The sequence below is a fragment of the Artemia franciscana genome, chromosome 10 (assembly GCF_032884065.1).
Source record: "Artemia franciscana chromosome 10, ASM3288406v1, whole genome shotgun sequence".
NCBI lineage: Eukaryota > Metazoa > Arthropoda > Branchiopoda > Anostraca > Artemiidae > Artemia > Artemia franciscana.
This window is the reverse complement of record NC_088872.1, coordinates 19,550,374-19,564,933: the sequence shown is the minus strand read 5'-3', so window position 1 is coordinate 19,564,933 and position 14,560 is coordinate 19,550,374. Positions and strand designations below refer to the sequence as shown.

General features: G+C 35.5%; 1 protein-coding gene across 1 annotated transcript in view; it reads left to right on the top strand.

The window, feature by feature from the left end:
* Positions 1-14,016, top strand: part of LOC136031880 (malignant T-cell-amplified sequence 1 homolog) — an 84,199-nt gene extending 70,183 nt beyond the window's left edge. The window contains exons 6-7 of the mRNA XM_065711824.1: positions 3,127-3,194; positions 13,890-14,016. Of these exons, the coding sequence (XP_065567896.1) occupies positions 3,127-3,194; positions 13,890-13,971 (150 nt within the window). The 3' untranslated portion in view covers positions 13,972-14,016. The remainder of the gene's footprint in view (positions 1-3,126; positions 3,195-13,889) is intronic.
* Positions 14,017-14,560: the final 544 nt, after the last annotated feature.

Sequence of the window (14,560 nt, the reverse complement as noted above, 5' to 3'; positions counted from 1 at the left end):
AAACGGAGGGAATTTTATTTTTGGAAAACCAATGTAAGTGGCAGTTATTAAAAGGTGAAGCCGTCTATCCGCGTTGGAAAACAATTCTACCTTGTCTAGGAAGAAAGTTACCTCTCAGGTATCAAAAAGATAGTCATGCGTCATGAAATAGTTCGTTGTATAAGAAAGTTTATGCCATTTTGCCTAATTTTCGTAGTATTACTCGTTTAAAATACAAGGAATAAAACAAAAATATCATAAAATGACACGAAAATTCGAAATTTTTAGCAACTTTTCCAGAATTATTTTGAAGAAATCTAGAGGAGATGCGGAATTTTTTTCTCTGGTTCTCAGAGAGATAATTGAATGTTCTGCGGAATCACGACATAAAATTGATCTGAAAGAGTTCATTTTCTCACCTATGATAGTTTTGTCTTTAGACTATGCACAGCATGAAAAAAGTAAGTTTTTTTGTGGAATAGTTCTGGAAATTTTACAAGCTTCAGTGGAACTCTCCTGCTCGGTTTCACGATTCGCATACCCAGGAAACATTTCGAGTTTGCGTTGCTTACCACTTCGGAATTACAGACCACAGAACATGAGAAAAAAGAAAAAAAGTTGCTGCTAAAGCAGTAGTGCTGCTCCGCAACACAATTACTATTAGTTACTTTTTAGATTACTGATTTTAACATTGAAATCTTCACTACTCTAATTTGTGTCCTTTTGCCGGATAGTGTTCATTTGCAGAAATTAATCTTCTTTTTTTTTTCAGCGAAGAACCTTATTCTCTGAAATTGGAGACACAGGGCCGTGCTACTATTTTGTTTATTTTCTTTCCATACTCAAATTTTTAGCAAACTTTGTTTAAATTAATAATTGTCAGTTTCTCCTGTAAGCAACATCTTAACCTAAATTAATAATAGAACAAGTTTACATAAATAATCTGCTAGATAGCTAGAAACACTGAGTCCCCTGATGTTTTTTGTTGTTGTTCTAAAATAGTGAAATATGCTTCCCCTGTAAAGAACTATCGGAAATCATTTTAAGTTTGCCCATCTCTTTTATACCATGTATCCTCAGAAGAACTAATCAAAAGCGTTTTTTTTTTTTTTTAATGCGATGCTTTCATTTTTTTCATTAGACTATCTTATTGATTTGCCACTTTTTATTTGTTTGTACAGTAATGTTTATTTATGGGTCAATAAAAGGAAGTTGGACAGATCAGTTTCTAATTCTGAAAATGCTCACGATGTAGCACTTGGTAGCCACTTTTTAAAATAATGTCTTAAGTTATTGTTCCGAACTTATAATTTGCAAGTTAATGTGACCATTGTTTGTTTTTGGTTGAAGACCGAGTACTCGTTAGATTATACAAATTGGATTCATGTTGGTTTTCTTTGGCCGACCGTTGCATTAAAAATTCGCAATTCTTAAAAGTAAAAAGGATTTTAAATGGTGGCTAAAAGACCCAATCATTCAATAGATGAGCTTTTCAGAAGTTTGGGCTACTGCGTCACCTGCCAAACATTTGCTGGGGATGAGGCAATCCATATGGCGAATGGCTGGACAATTAACCCTTTTTTCACCAATAATTGATATAACGTCACATTGTCGGTGTTTTTGTCTGCGTTTTCATCATTTTTACCATTTAGATGATATTATTTATTTAACTTTGGAATTAAGTGGGACCTATACTGGTCTTGTGTTCTGTAATTTTTTTTCTTTTTATTGACTCTTGTGAAAAAATTACGAAGTCCCCCACTCGTCTGAGCACAACATCTCTCTTATTGCGTTAAATTGGAATGTGTGTTCTGTAATTTTAACTTATCAGTTTTTTTTACTGACTGGTAGAAAAAATAATGAGCTCCCTTCACTCCCACGTCCAAGTACAACACATCTATGACGTTTCTTAGTAGGAAGAAGGTTCATAAGTGTATAATAAAACTGACTTGATAAAATTAATTAAAAAAAAAGACAGTTTAGCTTTCCATGGCAAATTATTTGTTGTTCACTTTAGTACTAATCCTTACTTCATTGGGAATATTTTTGTTAACAAATAGCCTACAGTTAAAGAGACGGTTAGAAAATAGATTCCTATTCGACTGTTTTTTTTACTCCGGACCTCAAAGACATCCAATATAAGCCTATTATGGTTTTGTTCCTTCCTATTCTAGCTGCGTGCTTGTTATTTTAGGCATTGTTTTGTTTCCTAGCCTTGGCAATAATTTGAAGCACTAAACTACGTTGCTGTACTTTGAACTAAATTATGTTGAATGTGAACTTCTTACTTCCGAAGGGAGGTCCATAGAGACTATTTGTCCTAATTTGGATGCCAGATTTCTTAGAACTTCAAAGAATTCGTAAACAAGATGGAATTTAATCCACCAAAAGTTAATCGTGTGTGCCTCGTAAACACGTAGCCCTTAATTCTTTGTTTATTTAACCTTGGCCAGAAAAGGCATCGGACGAAAATGAATTTGAATTTGTTTTTTCTACTTGTGTTATGTCCAAAATATAGTATACTGGGTGTGGATATGCATATTGAGTGTGAATTTTATGTTCAGCTTAATTTTTCTATAGGTTTAGTTGAATTGCCTTGTAAAAAACAAAACTATTTTCCAAGACAGTGATCGTTATTTTCTTCCTTTTTTGTAGTTTTAAGGCATAAACCTTTGATTTAGGACATTCCGCTACAAAAGCACTTAGTCTGGGGTCAATTCTATGCTTTGAAGAAAATTTCCAAGAATTTAAAATAAAAAGTGGATTCCATTGATTTAGTGTTTGAACAATTCATTTGACTTATTGTACTGGTCACTTCTTATTCCAAATGGGACGCTTTAATTTAAGTTTTTGTTTCGGTTGTATCACTTGTTTTTGTCTAGGCTTGTTAGTCTCTTGAAGATATATTTTGTACAATTCGCCATCATGGAAGTAAAGGTTATACTAAGACCATAGTTTTAGTAAACTGAACAGTTTTTACTGTCATTTGAAAGCCCTTTGTCTGTCTAGTCCAATTTTAAAAGAATATAGCAATAAATGTACAGCCTCTGAATCTTTACTCTCTGTAAAAGTGCTAAATCTATTTTAAATGTACAATCTTTCTTCTTCTTTTTTTTCTTTATATTTTCCTTAACATCAAGAATATAGGCAATCATGGCAGAAGGTAAACAACATGCGTTAGCTGTAGGAATGACTACAATGTCAACGGATGATATGTAAGTTTTTTCTCTCTCTCTCTCTCTCTCTCTCTCTCTCTCCTCTCTCTCTCTCTCTCCTCTCTCTCTCTCTCTCTCTCTCTCTCTCTCTCTCTCTCTCTCTCTCTCTCTCTCTCTCTCTCTCTCTCTCTCTCTCTCTCTCTCTCTCTCTCTCTCGCTCGTCTTTCTATCACTATTCTTCTTTTTTGAAAAGGGGGAAAATATGCCTTTTCTTTTATTTTTAGAGGAAAATATTGATGATGTTTTCCTGAAAAATATTTCCAGAAAAAAGTAGGCTTGGGAATTCTGGAATCGTCCATGCGCAGCACATGTCCGAGGTAGCTCCACCTGCGCCTTCGTATGGTCTCGATGAGGGACGGTTGACCTGTGATGTTACTATTGTGCTCGTTCGTTACCTTCTGGGTCCAATGGATGCCGAGGAGTCTACGTAGGCACATGTTTTCAAACGACTGAGTTCTCCTCTCTTATATCCCGTGTTCTCGATGGTGCTGCCAAGATATTTGAAATGGACCACTTGTTCCACGTCGTTATCACCACATTTGATTTTCATAGGTGAACCGCTAGTTGCCATGCCTTTGGTTTTACTGGCGTTGATATTGAGTCCAAAACCTTCTGCTTTTTGTTGGACGCTCGAGAGCAGCGCTTGAAGCCGTGATTTGCACGTTTCGAGGATGCCAATATCGTCAGCAAAATCTAGGTTACTCAGCAGGCGATTATTTAGGCGTAGCCTAGTTGAGTCGACGCTCCTCAGTACAAAATCGATGACGATTGTTCACTCCGGAGAGGATGGGAAATTTGCGTGAATTTCCCTCTGCTGTCTTAACACAACAGGTTGTATCTTCATACATCGCCGTGATGAGATTTACTATGATATCAACGATACCATAGTGGCGAAGGAGCTTCCAGAGTGACTGGCGGTCTAATGAGTCGAACGCCTTTTCGAAATCTATGAAGACCATGTAGAGTTTATTGCGCCATTCGCAGCTCTCCTCCGTGAGCATTCGGAGGGTGAATATCAGGTCCGTGCAAGAGCGGTTTGGGTGTAAGCCATGCTGTTCATCTCGCAGGTATTCATCTAGGTGACTTTGTATTCGGGACAGGATAATGTGGGACAACAATTTGCCAGGAATCGAGATCAGGCTGATGCCTCGCCAGTTGACATATGAGCCTTAACATATGAACCTAGAAAATTATTTTTCCCTAAGGATCGCATGTCATCTTTCTTTATAAAACTGTTTGAGAATCGTAATATGTGCAAGACCACGGACAGGTTTTGAAACGAACTTTTTTTAAGTTTAGGGTTATACCTTCCTGTGAAAATCTTCTATTCTCCTTCCCTCAAACTTTCAGTCTTTTAGTATTTTAAACAAAACAAAACCTTAAGGTTTTATGTCCAGATGCGAGGGTATAAAAGGAACTGTATAATTTCTTAACGCACTAAACGCTAGTAAATGCAGTGAAAGAGAATAATTCAATTTTTATTATGTTGAAAAAGCTTGCAATTGTTCTGTAGAATCAGCGAATTTTCAGCTTGGTATGTTGCTATCTGAGCCAAGTTCAAAATGATAAGATTCAGTTCCCTCTGCAAAAATGAAAACTTATCGCCTGAATCGTTGACTTATTTATAAAATTAATTTAAAAAACAAAGTTTTCTAAGGAAAATAAAGAGCGAAGTTGAAACTTAAAAACGTAAAAATAATGTTACTTCATAGCCTATCTCACATATATGCATAAAACTAGTGCAAATAAATCAACTGGTGTTATTTTCTTATGTTTGTAGGGTTATAGAAAACTAGCGCTTTACTGAAAACACAAAACAGTCTAAAAATAAAGCATTTTAGGATTGTTTAATTGTTTAATCACTTCTGCACAATGAGCTCAGCCCAATGATTGACTGCCGGTTTGGATTTGTAAATGACATTTCATGATTATTTTGTAGACGAGTTCGAAGTGAAGCAATCTTGATAGTATTAGGACTACAGACTCGCTTTAGAATTTGTAGCATAACTTGAAATTCTCTGTTATATAGAGAGAAATAAGCCGATTTCCCGAGTTCATATCATGGTTTGTTTGTTTTTTAATTTTAAGTAATACTAGGTGAGACCAAGATGTTGCCTGATTATCAGTTCATTATTTTTGTATAATGTTTAATGATTTTGCCCTTATTAAAATAATATTTATTTTTATGCCTAAGGTTTTAAGATAATTTTAATTGTGTACTGAAAGTTATAGATAGTACAACTCGTAAGAATATGAAAAGGGTTGTAGACTAGTTTGTTGTTGTGAGGCTACGTAGTCACTTTTGACTCCTAAATCAATATTCTCGTTTTTTATACTTGGCTCTTGTGTTTTCAGTAAAGTGCTTGTATTTTATAATCCTACACACATAGGGAAATATCACTAGCTGGTTTAGTTGCACTAGTTTCATCGATATACGTTAGATAGGCTGCGAAGAATTCGTTTTGAGCTACAACTCCACTTTTTAATTCCCTCAGAAAAACTTTGTTTTTTAAATTAATCTTTGCCCGTTTTTAATAAAAAAAAAACATATAGAAGGCACAAAACAATAATGGAAAAAAAAACACCCAATACCAATACCGCCCTCCAATCTTTTTGGTTGCTTAAAAAGGGCACTGACAATTTTAATTTCCCTCTGAATGAGCCATTAAACATCTCTATGATGATTCTGGTAGCCTGCTAGCCCTGCTAATGTTGCAGTAGCCCACTGTGGAGCAAAATATTTATGAAAGTTACTAAGGGGCTGGGAAGGGAAGTATCAGCGAAGGATTCTTGTAAACCTCCAGTTAAGGGTTTAGGACCATAATTATTACAATGGTACCGTTTTGTACTTCCAAGCTTTTCCAATTAAGAAGTGGCATCAGTAGTGATGTTTTTAGTGTTTTATGGCACTTATGGATAGTAGAATGCTAAAGAGCACGTAGATATGAGTAATAGCTATCAAATGAGCCATTAAACACCTCTTCAAGAAGTTCTGGCAGGTCACTGGCCCCAGCTTTTCCACTTGAGGTATGACACCAAAAGTGCCGTTTTTACTGCCATTTGGCACTTGCAGATGGCGGTATTTATAAAAAAGCACGTAGGTATAAGAAATATCTTTTAAATGAGCCGTTAAACATCTCTATTATGTTCTGATAACCCGTTCACCCGGAAAACAAGGTGCGCTACCGATGCAAAAAAGTTATTTTTCTTGCTGTTCAAGATGGGGACTGTCATTCCCCAGTTCAAGGTTTTCAACCGTGTTGATTTTAATGGTAAACTTTTCATTTCGATCTGACACCATTTTCGAGGGCTTCAGACTTTTGTCGAAATTACCATAAATTTCTTTTCGCAATAAAGTTTTACTTTTAAGATGAACCGGAATAATAGTTATCATTCATGAATCAGCGTCAGATGCCATTTCTTTTAATCACTAGGCAGTTTTTTTTTCAAAATGTGTTGCTCACTTTTGGTTAATATTGTGGTTCGCTCTTTAGTTGGTTGCAATTATCGCTGCAACCATGATTTGACTTATTGCATGATAAACTTATTGAGCACAAGTTCATCTCTCTTCTTTTCGTTTTTTCTTTTTTTGTAACTTCGTTTGTATTCTTACTGATTTCTATAGTAAATAGCCTCTTTTATATTAGTTTAGATCATTGTATATTTGCTCTTTTCGAGTTGGAAATGAAAGCATTAGATATTTCAACATAGAGAAAAAGTAATTATGGATTTCAAAGGAAAATTTTTGAAGTTGAAAACACTACAATAAAAAAAAAAAAATTCTCTTCTCTTTCTGAGGTATGTCAGAAAAATGGATAAAATAAAATGCATTGTATTGTTAAAGTAAATAAAAATTACAAAGGACACATGAGACTGAAAAGAGTTTATACATTCTGAGTTTTTCTTTTTTCTGCTAGAAAAGATCTTTGGTTTTGCTTTCAGCGGGAGGAACAAAAGCTAGTTTTTTAAAAGCCGGCTGATTCATTTCTGGCCATAGATATCGTTTAATTCGATTCATTTATGAAATACCATAAATCTTTAATGCAGCAATATAGAATAAAAAACGAAAAAGTAAGACGAAAAAGAAAACCAACACATCGGATAATGCAGCCCCTAAAGCTGAGGGTGTTTTTAACCTCTTGGTTTAAACGCACATATCAACTTGGTCTGGTTGATGTGCGAAACATGGGTTTCGCATATCACGCCCAAATCGAGGCAACAGAATATGGAATGGAAAGACACACACTCCCCTGAAAATTTGAAGGCCGAATATCCTCTCTCCCAGCGCAATATCATGGCGTCGGTGTTTGGGAATAAGCATGATATTTTGGTCGACTTCATGCAACGGAGGAACCTCTATCAATACAGAAGCACACTGCCTAACCCTCAGAAAGCTCCGCAGGGTGATTAAAAAAAAAGAAAAAAAACTTGGTATGCTGACAAAGGAAATTGTCCTTCTTCATGACAATGCAAGACCTCACACTGCTGGTCAGTCCCGTAATTTGTTGGACAGTTTTGGCTTGGAAGTTTTACATCACCCACAATACAGTCCTGATCTTGCGCTGAGTGATTACCATCCGGTTCTCTACCTCAAGCAACACCTCAGTGGCAAACGTTACAATGATGATGGTGACGTAAAAACGGAAGTGAATTCCTGGTTAGCGGAACAGGTGCCAAGATTTTATACAGAGGTTACTTTAAAATTAGTTGAGAGGTATGATAAGTGTTGACAACAAACCTAGCAATTGTGCTGTTAAATAAAGTAAAGTATTAACTTTTAAAAAACAAATTTACTTTTTTAAATAATCATTCGTTGTACACTTGCGATCAAACAGTCCTTAATTAAAAAACACACCTCGTGCATAGTATCTTTTGATTTAACTTGACATCCCCTGAACGTTTCAACTAAATACTATCAGCAATCAATCCTCAGATATTGCACATATGCTCTTTTGACCATCGGAATGCACATAGTTGTCTTTCGATCAAGTTCGGCATCCCCCCAATTGAAAGTTTCAACTTAAATTGCAGACATGCAATTTTGATCCCATCTCATCCCATTTCCGTCCTGATATTACTAATCTTAGCCGTTTTTGAGGCATTGCCGCTACTTCCATTAACACCAGGGATGCACATAGTGTCTTTAAGTTATCCCCTCAACAATTTCTGAATGTTTCAACTTACTTGTAATCACAAGTTGTCGCACATGCAGTTGCAAGTAGTCGCAGTTGCAGCTGCAGGTACTCACTGGCGCAAGTAGCCGTGGTAGCAGTTGAGTTACATTCGCAGTCGCAGTCGTAAGTTCTTTAGATTGCAAATAGTCTCAATAGTCTCAATCGCAAGTTTTCGTGGGTTAAGTACTCGCAGTCTTATGTAGTCATAGTTGAAAGGTATCACGGTCGCAAGTTGTGACTGTTGCAAATAGTCGCAGTCGCAATCAGTCGTGATCATAATCGTTAGTACCCTTAATCACTGTGACAAGTAACCTTATCTGCTAGTTTTCGCAAGGAATTACAGTCACAAATAGTCATCGCCGCAATCATAAGTCGTCGTAATTGCAATTAGTCCTAAGCAGTCATGGTCGCAGTTGCAAATGGTCGCAGGTCTTACCCTTAACCGCTCCTGAGATATTGCAGATATATCCTTTTGATATCCTGGATGCTCATAGTCGACACAAGTCTCAAGTCCTTGTCTCAAGTAGTGGCAGTTGAAGTTGCAAGTAGTCCAAAGTAGTCATGGTCGTAGTCGCAAGTATTTTCAGTAGCAGCCACAGTAGTAGTAGCAACAGTGACAAGTTTAAGATTAATACCCTTAGCTGTTCCTAAGATATTGCAGATACACCCAAAGTTTCAACTTTCGAAGTTCGGCATTCCCCAAAGTTCCACCCTAATACCCTTAGGATTTTCGAACATACCCAGAATCAAGCATTCCTCCTTTTCTTAATGATAAATCTTGCTTGTAAAAAAGAGTAAAATGCTGATTTTAATGGTAAACTTTTCATTTCGATCTGACACCATTTTCGAGGGGTTTCACACTTTTTTCGAAATTACCGTAAATTTCTTTTCGCAATAAAGTTTTACTTTAAGATGACCCGGAATAATAGTTATCATTCCTGAATCAGCGTCAGATGCCATTTCTTTTAATCACTACGCAGTTTTTTTTTTTCAAAATATGTTTTTAACTTTTGGTTAATATTGTAAAGTGTAAGAGTAAAGAGTCCCGGAGGCATAGTTACTAGGCCTTTTTGATTGTTTTGAACAAAATCACCTTTTCAAAATTTTGATCAGTGTTGAGGGTTGTGAACATTTAAAAAGGGCATGGGGGGCTGCTTACCCTCCGATTACTCTTCAACATACCCTGAGAGTTTCAACTTAATACTCTCAGACGTTGCTTAAATATCGTTGATACGCTTTTTTTGACATCGAGCATGCACACAATGTGTTTTGATTGTGTTTGGCCGCTCATTGGGGATCTTAACCGTAATCGCACTGTAACGCTCAGCTTAAACAAGCTTGAATAGACCAAAAGAAAAAGCAACAACTTAATAATAAGCCTACTCCTTAGTCCTATAGTTTTTATTCCCATTTCTTTTTCTTGTGGGTGTCTTTGTCCCGTGGTTTCGAATTCACTGTGTTAATTTTGGATCAAAGCATTATTAGTGAATAAGGTCCTCGCTCACTAATTACCTTCGTTATAAGGGTTATCCTTGACTTAACAATAAGTAATTTTTTCTTCTCTTTCTTGATAGAATCGAATAATTTTCTCTTCTTGCTTGCTTAATTGCAAAAGACAAACTGTATCTTCAAAATGCAAATTTATTTTTGATTACCTGAAAAAAAGCGTGGTATTCTCTTACAGGAAAGTAATACACTTATTTTCAGGGATTGGAGGGGGAAATCTTTGCTACTATAGCGAAGAAACTGCAACAATACACTGCTGATGAAATGGGGTATTTTTAGGTTCAAATCAGAAATATAAAAATCAGTGTCTAATACCGCTCAGACTGAAGAATATAATTAAGATCTATGAAATCTATATATATAAAAATAAGTTGTCTGTCTGTCAGTTGACGTCATGTTTCTGTGTCGACTGACGTCATGAAGTTAGTTGTCGTCATTTTTGCTATGACGGTGACGTCATTAACGGTATTTAAGACATTTGTTCACGGAAAAATGTTTAATTGTAAAATGACTGAAGAACCTACAATGGCAACAGCCGAGGAAGCTGCTCAAAGAGTTTATGCCAAAAAACTTGCTGGTGATAGGGAAAGTAAGAAAAGAAAGCGTTCCGAGGAATCACAAGAACAGCAAGAAAACAGGCTTGCAGCTGATAGAGAAAGTAAGAAAAGAAAGCGTGCCGGGGAATCACAAGAACAGCAAGAAAACAGGCTTGCGGCTAAAGAACGCAAAACCGCGCAGTTAGATGAAAATCCACCTGGACAGCGAGAGTCAAAACATATTAAAACTGAAAATGATAGCGATAATGATTGGGTTTGGGATTTTGACTTGGATAAGGTCATCAATGCCTACCAGATTTAAGTTAAAAAAACAAAGGTTCGTCGATATGTACTTGATAGTGACGCTGAAAAATAAAGAAGAAAAAGAAAACTGAAAAAAGAAGAAAGGTAAAAAACTAAAAAGAAAAAACACTCAAAGAGAAATTACAGACCGGGACACAAATGACGACCGAGACAGAGGGAATATAAGTGACGACCGGGAACCTCAAAGAGAAATTACAGACTGGGACACCGGGACACAAATGACGACCGGGACACAGGGAATATAAATGACGACCGGGACACAGGGACACATCATTAGAATAATGAGGTATAGATCTGAATACGGATTGTTTTTCCCATGGACAATTATATGTTGCATGTTCAAGAGTCAGTAAACCTGACAATCTATTTATATGCACAGACAATGGGACAGCGAAGAATGTTGTATATTCGCATGTTTTACGTAGTTAAAAACATATATTTATATCTATCTCTATTCACAGGTGGGACACAGGGACACAACTACAATGGCGCGTAACTAATATGGCGCGTAACGACTTACGCGCGCGGGGGGCTTGGGGGGCGCGAAGCGCCCCACCAACTAGGTGTTGGGGTGGCGCGAAGCGCCACCCCAACAGCTAGTCTATATATATATAAAAATAAGTTGTCTGTGTGTGTGTGGGTCTGTCGGGTGACGTCATGTTTGTGTGTTGACTGGCGTCATGTTTTCGACTGACGAAATTACAGACCGGGACATCGGGACACAAATGACGACCGGGACACCGGCACATAGGGAATATAAATGACGACCGGGACACTCAAAGAGAAAGTGACAGGGACACAAGGAATGTTCGATTAGCAATCACCATCAACAAAGCACCGGGACACAAATGACGACCGGGACACAGGGAGTATAAATGACGACCAGGACATAAGTAAAAAAAAACTAAAAAACTAGAAAAAGGTAAAAACTACAAAAAAACTAAAAAGAAAAAAAAACTAAAAACTAATAAAAAACTAAAAAAGAAAAAAAAGAAAAAAAGGAAAAAAAATGAAAAATAAAGGAGAAAAACAAAACTAAAAAAAAATAAAAAGAAAAAAAAAACTAAAAAGAAAAAAAGGGGAAAAATAAGAAAATTTATTTCATCATATACCATTTCAAAAACGAATGTATATACAGACCGGGACACCGGGATACAAATGACGACCGGGACACAGGGAATATAAATGAATATACAGACCGGGACACCGGGACACAAATGACGACCGGGACACAAGGAATATAAATGACGCCCGGGACATTCAAAGAGAAATCACAGACTGGGACACCGGGACACAAATGACGACCGGGACACAACTACAACGGGGACGGGGGGGGCACAGGGGGATATGTAAATGACGACGGCGACACAGGGAATCGTCGATTAGCAATCACCATCAACAAAGCTCAAGGGCAATCATTAGAATCATGAGGTATAGATCTGAATACGGATTGTTTTCCCATGGACCATTATATGTTACATGTTCAAGAGTCGGTAAACCTGACAATCTATTTATATGCACAGACAATGGGACAACAAAGAATGTTGTATATTCGCAAGTTTTACGTAGTTAAAAACATATATATATATATATATATATATATATATATATATATATATATATATATATATATATATATATATATATATATATATATATATATATATATATATATATATATATATATATATATATATATATATATATATATATATATATATATATATATATATATATATATATATATATATATATATATATATATATATATATATATATATATATATATATATATATATATATATATATATATATATATATATATATATATATCTATATTCACAGGTGGGACATAGGGACACAACTACAATGGCGCGTAACTAATATGGCGCGTAACGACTTACGCGCGCGGGGGGCTTGGGGGGGCGAAGCGCCCCCACCAACTAGGTGTTGGGGTGGCGCGAAGCGCCACCCCAACAGCTAGTATGCTTATAAATTATGAGTAGATGAATAGTATATTGGCTCTTAATCAAACACGTATTAAAAAAACACACAAATAATAAATCTTTTGTTTTTCGTATGCTTTTCTACCAGTTGCAAAATACAAAAAAAAAATTAAGAAAAATAATGAATTTGTCATTTAAACATTTCAGACTATGCAAAAACAAAATTCAATTTGCCCTTAAAATATTTCGTTAAAAATCGTGTTTTCGAAACTGTTGGCCCAATAGTTTAGTGCAATATCTTTTTAGAGAAAAATTTTTCAAAATTGAATTGTTATTTACTTAACTCTATTCTAATTTCGAATGAATTAGGAAAAAATATGTCGACTTGAAAATTTTTCATCTCGATAAAAATTAGCCATGTTTTCGTGTTCAAGAGCACAATGTGACCTGGATTCTTTAAAGTTTTGTTAACCATAATGTTTATATTTGTCGAAATCCAATGAGTGGAGGTTTGCGCCAATCTTGCATTAGTATCGGTATTTAAGGCTACTAATCCATAAAAACAACGGTACATAAATTTATTTGACGAAAGTTTTTATATCTTCACACACACCCTCGTCGAATTTGTATAACTTTATTGTCTTCATTTATTATTATGACTCTTATATTAGAAAGAAATCTTTATAACCAGAGGGTAAGAGGTGGGCATGTATGATCAGTGCTTACACTATCTGTTGACTTTCTGGGTTTCTCCATATTGATGAGAAAGAAAATTTGGTTCTTTGAAATATCTAGAAAAATTTGTGTTCGTAATTACATCAAATTTAAGGCGGGATACTGATCATTAGTTTTCGTTACCGTTAATTTTATGGGGTATTTTGAAGAACCCAAATTTCTTTATAGGAAATTTGGAGAAACCCCGAAAACATCGGGGATAATGGAAGTCCTGTGGATGATCAAATTTAGCGTTGGAGTTCAATTGACTCTTTATCAAAGCTTTGGTTTTGACTTTAAAGTTAAGTTTAGGTGAATTTAAGGGGGGATTCCTTTTTGTATATGTGAAGTAAAAAATGTAAAAAATGAATAGGGAATAACTATCGCTCCTATTGACTCGAATTGCTAATATTATTGACCTTTATAATCCAAAAAATTTTCGAAAAAATTTGAAAGGTCCAAAAGTTTATTTGTTCAAATTTTTCTTTTTTTCAGACTGAAAATTAACAAAGGTATTGGTGTTGAAAACCTGCATTATCTCAATGATGGTCTTTGGAATCTAAGGCCAGTAAAGTAATTCGATTTTGTGATGGCATTTTGTAATAAAAAGGAATTTTCTGCAGTTTTGTAAAGCTAATACAGGAACAAAAACATTTATAGAAGTTTATCCCGACAAAATGACTTACGACTCCTTCTGGCTTATTGGGGGCACTTATAAATTGGCAATTATACTCTTGTCAATCCTGTGTTCACGGAGCTGCGAATTTTTTTTCTTTTTTTTGTAAGTTTGACCGAGTTTCACTTTATTCTCTAAATTGTAAAATACTGTAAGAAAATATTTTAGAATTTGCTTTAAATTTTTTTGCAGCAGCTTCGCCCTACAGGAATAAATTCGAAGAAATTGAATAAGGTATAGTTTGCAATTAGGTGATACTCAAGCTCCGATTGAAAAAAAAGAAAGAAATATGAACTTGGAATATTTTTTGCAAGAGAATAACACTTTTCGGACATATAGCCAGATTTATAATAAACTATGGCCAGACGACCCATCTTTGGATTAGCAAAACTTTTCAAAATCACTGCCAAAATAAGGCCTAGAAAACTCTTTTCTAACTCGAATTCCTCCCTCTTTTCTTGCTTGTAGGAGTTTGAATGATTCTAAGAAA